The 8658-nt window shown below is 50.2% G+C and overlaps 1 protein-coding gene across 1 annotated transcript in view; it reads right to left on the reverse strand.

Annotated features, from left to right (window-relative positions):
- LOC144610689 (UV excision repair protein RAD23 homolog A-like) overlaps positions 1–1034 on the reverse strand; it is a 40458-nt gene extending 39424 nt beyond the window's left edge. The window contains exon 1 of the mRNA XM_078429576.1: positions 810–1034. Within this exon, the coding sequence (XP_078285702.1) occupies positions 810–875 (66 nt within the window). The 5' untranslated portion in view covers positions 876–1034. The remainder of the gene's footprint in view (positions 1–809) is intronic.
- Positions 1035–8658: the final 7624 nt, after the last annotated feature.

The following is an 8658-nucleotide window of genomic DNA, read 5'->3' on the forward strand; positions in this document are numbered from 1 at the left end:
TGATGATTTTTGAGGGTAAGCCATAGAGGAGGCTGTTGCAGTAGTCCAGACGGGAGGTGATGAAGGCGTGGATGAGGGTTTCTGCAACTGTGAAGGAGAGGGATGGACGGAGACGGGCAATGTTTTTGAGGTGAAAGAAGGCTGTCTTTGTGATGTGTTTGTCGAAGGAGAGGGTTTGATCAAAGATGATTCCAAGATTCCGGATGTGAGGGGAGGTGGATACTGGGAAACCATCAATATTGAGGATGATGTTTTGGGTGGATTTGGTGAGCGTTTTTGGACCAATGATGATGATTTCAGATTTGTTGCAGTTGAGTTTGAGGAAATTTGATTGAAGCCAAGAGTCTGAAGATGGGTCACCCATCTGTCCAGCTGTTCCACGTTACCGACATCAAGCCCTGCCCCTCCCCCAACCTGCCCCTCCCCCAGGACCTGTGCGTCACCGGGATGCCCCGCCCATGTGATCTGGCTCCGGACCCGCCCCTTAGATGCCCCTAAGCCACGACCATGGCAACGCCCCTTGCCACACCCCTGTGAGCACTGTCTCCGACTCGCCCCGCCCCACCCCCCGCCAATCACCAATCGGCCATGGCAACGGCCCTCCCTGACCACACCCGCGCCCATGGCAACGCCCCTCCCTGACCACGCCCCCTCGCTCCCTCCAACGACGGCTCCCGCCCACCGCCAGGACCTGTCCATCACACCGTCATGTGTCCCGCCCATCGCCCCGCCCACCTTGCTGTGACCTCACCCTTCTCGACCCCGCCCCCGCCCAATCCCCGCCCCGCCCCCACGGCGCCGCCCCTCACCGTTTCCTCGGCGTCGATCTCGATTTTGAACGTTTGCTGCTGCAGCGTTTTCACGGTGACCAGCATGATGATGGCGACGGTGGCCGCGCGCGGGTGCGCCTGTCCTGTCTTCCCCCCGCCGGGGGGGTGTCGCGCTCGCGTTGCCGCTTCTCCGTCAACTTGCTGGAAATTTCTAGCGGGCGGACAGGTGTCAAAGCCTCAGACAGCCGCCATGTTGACGCAAGGCCCGCGTCAGCGTGTAACGTCATCGCCAGGGAGACCGGCTGCGTGATGACGCATGGACGTCGCCTAGCTCAGGTATGGTCACGTGATTATGGGCCCCAGCAATGGTGGCTCCTTGTTTAGTCAAGAGTTAAGTGTTTTATTGTCATATGTCCCATATAAAACAGTGAAAAATATATAAATATACACTCAGACATATGTTCCAGATGGAGCAATGAAATATATATATATATATATATATATATTACACACACATAGATAATAATAATAATAATAATAATACATTACATTTATATAGCGCTTTTCATACACTCAAAGACGCTTTACAGGGATTTAGAGAACATAGGGAAGTGAATAAATAGATAAATAAGTAAACGAACAGAGAAAGGAGACAGAGGGTGGGGTGACCTTCAGTGGTTGAAGGCAGTACTGAATAGGTGAGACTTCAGTGATGTTTTGAATGTGGTGAGTGTGGAGGAGTCTCTGACGGTTTGAGGTAGTGACCGCACGTTGGCCGCTGCACTGCTCCCAGTCTCCTGGGGCTGGGGCCCATTGGCACTGCTCCCAGTCTCCTGGGGCTGGGGGACAACAGACATGTTCTTCCTCTTACCTTCCTCCTCCCCCGTTTTCTTCCTCTGCCTCCGTTGTCGGTTCCTCCCGGTCGCCTCATCCTCCGACGAGGAGAGGTTGCTGGCCTCGTCCTGGGAGAGGACTCTTTTTTGGGACATGCTTGCTACCTCCGGCTTTTTCTCTGTGAGCAGCGCCTTCAGGGTTTTCCTCGACTGTACCAACTTCCAATCTTCCTGTTCCCCCTCTTCCATCGACTCGCCCTCCTGGGCAGGGGGCTGTGGGGCTCTGTCCGGCGGTTGGGGGCTCCAGGTGGTCGAGCTGTCATCGTCCCTGCTCTCCTTTCCCATTTGGGCCTTAGCCGTGGTGGGAGGAGTCTCGACCACCCTGGGGGTGTTGGCAGCGGCCCCTCTTATCGCCTGTGCGTAAGTGCTAGCTCTTTTAGGGCAGGCCCTGCAAAGGTGGCCTGCCTCCCCACACAGGTTGCAGCTCTTGCTCTCCTTACAGTCCCTTGTCTCGTGGCCTTCTAGCTTGCAGTTTCTGCAGACGACTGTCCTGCATTTTGCCGCCACGTGCCGAGGTTTGTTGCATTTCCTGCACACCCTGGGCTGCCCCGCGTAGGTCATGTAGCCTCGGTTCCCTCCGATGGCGAACACCGAGGGAGGGTGGATGATGAATCCCTTCCCGTCCACCCTCAGCTTCACCTTCACTTGCCTCTTGCTCGTCCAGATCCCGAACAAGTCCTTTATGTCCACACAGTTCCCTGCCCCTTCGACGTAGCGCGCAAGGAAGGTGAGGACATCCACGACGGGCACATGTGGGTTAAACATGTGCACTGTGATCATCCGTTCCCTCTGGGTGGGGAGGGTGAAGAGCGGCTGCACCTTCAGGAGCGACAGCGGGGCTTCGTCCCCCTTCTCCCGGAAGTCTTGCAGCATCTTCTGCTATCCCGCCGGGTTCTGGAAGGTAACGTCAAAATATCCATTACCTGGGAAGTCCTGGAGGCAGAAGACGTCCCCGGCCTTGAATCCACAGGCCTCCAGCAGCACCTTCTTGATGAAGAGGTCCCTTGAGAAAGGGGTCCCCTCCCTGAGGTCCTTCACCGATACACGCAGGGTGTTGCGGATACCCTGTCCTCCAGCTCCACTTGCTGCTGCCATCCCACCTGGATAAGGGTGTTAGGTTGGTTACCCAACCAGCATGGATCCACCCCTAAACCAGTCACCTGTTCCTGACCTCCGCTCCTGCGCTCGGTCCGCGTTGGCCAAACTGATCTCCCGGTAGCCGAGCACTTCAACTCCCCCTCCCATTCCCAGTCTGACCTTTCTGTCATGGGCCTCCTCCAGTGCCTTAGTGAGGCCCACCGGAAATTGGAGGAACAGCACCTCATATTTCGCCTGGGCAGCTTGCAGCCCAGTGGTATGAACATCGACTTCTCCAACTTTAGGTAGTTCCTCTGTCCCTCTCTTCCCCTCCTCCTTCCCAGATCTCCCTGTCTTCCTGCCTCCACCTATATCCTTCCTTTGTCCCGCCCCCCCGACATCAGATTGAAGAAGGGTCTCGACCCGAAACGTCACCCATTCCTTCTCTCCTGAGATGCTGCCTGACCTGCTGAGTTACTCCAGCATTTTGTGAATAAATACCTTCGAGGGTAAGATGTACTATCATTTCCTATCCTGACAGTACTGATCCCTGCTCAAAGTGCTTATACCTGTAAAGGTAGAGACATGGAGTCAAACAGCACAGAAACAGGCCATCTTTGGTGTAAACCAGCATTCACAGTTCCTTCCTATATATGAATTTCTTACTTGCAGCTGCACAACAGAATATGTAATCACAGCACACTGTAAACAACATAATAAACGAGATAAAATGTTCAGTTTAATCAACGTGGACAGATCTTTGCTGAAGACCTTACTCCTTCGATAGCATACTGAATGGGATAGGAGAAATAATAGTGTCAGGTATTTTAACTGAGAGGCACAGAAAGGGTAGACAGTCAGAACCTTTGTTCTCCAAAATGGAAATATAGAGGTTTACCAGAATGCTGCCTGGCTTGAAGGGTTTCACCTCTAGGGAAAGGTTGGTTAGGCTGAAGATTGGTCTGAAGAAGGGTCTTGACCCAAAACGTCACCCATTCCTTCTCTCCAGAGATGCTGCCTGTCCCGCTGAGTTACCCCAGCATTTTGTGTCTATTTTAGATTTAGACTGTTTTCTCTGGAAGGTTGGAGGTTGAGGGGAGACTTGATAGAAGTATATAAAATGATGAGACGCATAGATACAGCAGACAGTCATAACCTTTTTCCCATATGGAAATGTCAAGTACTAGAGGCTTTAAAGTGAGAGGAGCAAAGTTTAGAGGAGCAAGTGTATTACACAGAGAGTGGTGGGTGCCTGGAATGTGGTGCCAGGGATGGTGGTGGAGGGAAATACAATAGAGGCACTTCAGAGACTTTTGAGAAGGCACATGGATACACAGGGAATGGAGGAATATGGATCACATGCAGGAGATTAGTGATGGTCATGGCATCATGTTTAGCAAAACATTGTGGACTGCGTGGGTGTTATTATGTGTGAAGAAGTCTGAAGGGTCTCGACCCGAAACGTCATCCTTCTCTCCAGAGATGCTGCCTGACCCGCTGAGTTTCTCCAGCATTTTGTGTCCACTTTTAGCATTTTATTATGCTGTACTTTAGTTTACAGGTAGCATGGAAACAGGCCCTTCTGGCCACCTAGTCCACATGACCAGCGATTACCCATATACCAGTTCCATCCAACACACGACGGACAATCTACAGAAGCCAATTAACCTACAAACCCGCACGTCTTTGGGATGTGGTAGGAAACTGGAGCACCCGGAGAAAACCCTCGCAGATCACGAGAACGTACAAACTCCGTACAGACAGTACCCACAATCAGGATCGAACCCGGGTCCCTGGCGCTGTAAGGCAGCAGCTTTACCACTGTGCCACCGTGCCGCCCTTAACATGTACCGTTCCATGTTCCAAGATCCAGCCTAATTTGTTACACCATTAAAGTCCGGAGAAATGGTTTTTGATTGCTACATGGGTGAACAAATGTTACAAATGAAAAGATAAAAGGGTGTCAGATGAGAGAAGTGAAATGTGAAGCCAGAGGAAAGGATAGTGAGAGAAATGGCTGCACACCCCTGTGTGGGGTGCAGGAGGGGGGAATGGGGGGCAGGGCAGTGCTACCTAAAATTATGGTAGAGTAAAAGGAAGGGGAGTGGGCGATAAAGTCATTGGCAACTGGAAGATCCAGTAGGTCTTGGCGGACTGAGCGCAAGCATTCGGTGAAACTATCACCTGCTCTACACTTGTAACGGAGGCTACATCTGGAGCACCAAATGCAGCAGATGAGGTTACAAGAAGGGGCATGTGAACCTGTCTCACCTGGAAGTGCTGCTGGGCTCCCTGGATCCCATCCCCACACTGATATTTCTGTCCACGGCCGCCTCCATTTTCAGAGTGAGGCTACATTCAAACTGGAGGACAGATAGTTTTGGACAGAGTGGATGTGGAGAGGATATTTCCACTAGTGAGAGTCTAGGACTAGAGGTCACAGCCTCAGAATTAAAGGACGCTCCTTTAGGAAGGAGAGGAGGAGGAATATCTTTAGTCAGAGGGTGGTGAATCTGTGGAATTCTTTGCCACAGAAGGCTGTAGAGGCCAAATCAGTGGATAATTTTAAGGCAGAGATAGATTCCTGATTAGTACAGGTGTCAGAGGTTATTGGGAAAAGCCATTTCCTCCACAGATGCTGCCTGACCTGTTGAGTTCCTCTAGTTTTTTTATGATTTGCTCAAGATTGCATCATCTGCAGTTGTCTCCTTTAAGCCCAGGTAGATCCCAATGACCTGCAGCTCCCTCTCATGTCTCCAGCATACTGCTTAACCAGCATTACCTACTTTCCTAAGCAGCATGAATTCACCCATTACAGGTGAACCAAAGGTCTACCAAAGTGCAGAAAGTTTCTTCCATTCAATGGACAATAGGTGCAGGAGGAGGCCATTTGGCCCCTCGAGCCAGCTCCACCATTCACTGTGATCATGGCTGATCATCCACAATCAGTACCTCGTTCCCCATATCCCCTGACTCTGCTATCTTTAAGAGGTCTACCTAACTCTCTTGAAAGCATCCAGAGAATCAGCCTCCATTGGCTTCTGAGTTCCACAGATACACAACAAAACGTTTTTCCTCATCCCCATTCTAAATGGTCTCCCGCTTATTCTTAAACTGTGGCCCCTGGTTCTGCACTCCCCCAACATTGGGAACATGTTTCCTGCCTCTAGTACATTCAGTACTGAAACTTCCATTCCCGTTTATAGATTTCCTCATCCTAGACTCCCCATCTGGTGCCTTACAGCGCCAGAGACCCCGGTTCGACCCCGACTACGGGTGCTGCCTGTACGGAGTTTGCACGTTCTCCCTGTGACTGGGTGGGTTTTAATATAATAATAAGTAATATATTCCTTTATTTGTCCCACACCGGGGACAGTGTAACAGCAACAAAGTGGATAGCAAGAGACATTCATTATAATAAATAAAAATAAAGATAAGGATAACCTTTTTTGTCTATCTTTCATTCACTGTTCTATAATCTCTCTACATCATTCACGCTTTCATTTCCTCCCGCCTAGACTACTGCAACTCCCTATACACTGGGATCAGCCAATCTTCCCTGTCCCGCCTGCAACTGGTCCAAAACGCCGCAGCGAGACTCCTGGCGGGTACCCGTAAAAGGGACCACATCACCCCGATTCTGGCCTCTCTCCACTGGCTCCCTGTACGGTACAGAATCAACTTCAAGCTCCTCCTATTCACGTATAAAGCCCTAAATGGACACTCCCCCCCCTACATCAAAAATCTTCTAACCCCCCTCTCTAACTCCAGGTCCCTCAGGTCGGCCGACTTGGGGCTACTCACTATCCCGCGGTCTAGGGTTAAGCTCAGGGGTGACCGCGCTTTTGCGGTTGCAGCTCCTAGACTGTGGAACAGCATCCCTCTCCCCATCAGAACTGCCCCCTCCATCGACTCCTTTAAGTCCAGGCTCAAAACCTATTTCTCTCCAAAGATGTACAGGTATGTAGGTTAATTGGCTGGGTAAATGTAAAAATTGTCCCTAGTGGGTGTAGGATAGTGTTAATGTACGGGGATCACTGGGCGGCACGGACTTGGAGGGCCGAAAAGGCCTGTTTCCGGCTGTAGATATATGATATGATATGATATGATACTCCCTAGCGTTTGAGGCTCATTGAGGAGGCGCTGTGAACTGTTTCATTTTTTTTCTTTTTTCCATTGGAGCCTAATCAGATGTACAGCACTTTGGTCAACGTGGGTTGTTTTTAAATGTGCTATACAAATAAAATTGACTTGACTCTCTATATCTCTCGTGGCTTTCAGTCTGAAGAAGGGTCTCGACCCAAAACGCCACCCATTTCATTTCTCCAGAGATGCTGCCTGTCCCGCTGAGTTACTCCAACATTTTGTGTCAATGCCCACAGTCACGGTGGTCTCGTGAGCGTGGAGCGATTCAGACTTGGCTCACCTCTCCTTGGTCAGAATTTCTCATCGGACGGAAGCCTGGAGCTGGAGCAGCATGAATTCACCCATTACAGGTGAACCAAAGTTCTACCAAAGTACAGAAAGTTCCCTCCATTCAATGGACAATAGGTGCAGGAGTAGGCCATTCGGCCCCTCGAGCCAGCTCCACCATTCACTGTGATCATGGCTGATCATCCACAATCAGTATCTCGTTTCCCATATCCCCTGACTGCTATCTTTAAGAGGTCTATCTAGCTCTCTTGAAAGCATCCAGAGAATTAGCCTCCACTGGCTTTTGAGGCAGAGAATTCCACAGATACACAACTCTGGGTGAAAGTTTGTCCTCATCCCCATTCTAAATGGTCTACAACTTATTCTTAAACTGTGACTCATGTTTCCTTCCATGATGCAGGGAAATGTCTTCTTTATTGGCTGCTCTCGCACACCTGCAATCTAGAAACACTACAGCAGTCTGGCAGGTCCCCAGTGACGGTGTCTGTGCACAGGAGTCCATCCCCTTTACAACAGTGGCCTGGGGTGGTGTGTGCTGCAGACCCATGCAATGCAACCAATTTTTCGTCAGTTCATGGACTCGTCCGCCTGGCACTTCTGCAGCCTGGAGTCAGTGTACCAACCACATGTACATGGGATCTGAGAGGTTGCAGCCACTCTTCAAATAATTGAAGGGGTTGCTCCTCAAATTATGGTCACACTTCAAGATTAAGATCAATTTATTGTCATATGTACCAATTAAGGTAGTGAAATGCGAGTTACCATACTGAGTGAAAAGCAACAACACAGCCACATCAAGTAAAATTTAACATAAACATTCACCACAGCAGATTCCACATTCCTCACTTGTGATCAATCACAAGTTCAATCATCTTCCTCTTTGTTCACCCGCAGTCGGGGCTGTTGCCGCTGCCAACTGTCCAGCCCTCAGGTCAGGATAATCGAAACTCCGGCATCAGGACGGTTGAAAATAGAAGCCCCAATCTTCTGATCTTTGAGCATCTAGTGTGGGTCTGAAAACCCACGCAATCACGGGGAGAACGTACAAACTCCGTACAGACAGCACCCAGTCAGGATCGCACCCGGGTCTCTTGTACGGTCAACACTGCAAGGCAGCAACTCTACTGCTGTGCCACCCAGTGTTTTCAGTCATTTTGTAACTGAGTGAGGTACATTTGAAGCACTTTGTTCAGTTTTGAACACTTTGCTATAGGAAGAATGCCATTAAGCTGGGAAGAGTGCATAAGATGTCAGGACTAAGCTGTAGGGAAAGGTTGGGCAGGCTAGGATTTTATTCCTTGCAGCACAGGAGGCCGAGTAGCAATCCTAGGCGTAGAAAATCAGTGGGGAATAAATAGGATGAATGCAGTCTTTTTCACGGGGTTGGGGAAAATGAAGGGCATAGGTATGCTTTAAATAAATTAACATTTGGACTGATATGGATTGGAAAGGTGCAGAAGGATATGTGCCAAACATGTGCAAAT

This window comes from Rhinoraja longicauda, chromosome 37 (genome assembly GCF_053455715.1).
Source record: "Rhinoraja longicauda isolate Sanriku21f chromosome 37, sRhiLon1.1, whole genome shotgun sequence".
Lineage (NCBI taxonomy): Eukaryota > Metazoa > Chordata > Chondrichthyes > Rajiformes > Arhynchobatidae > Rhinoraja > Rhinoraja longicauda.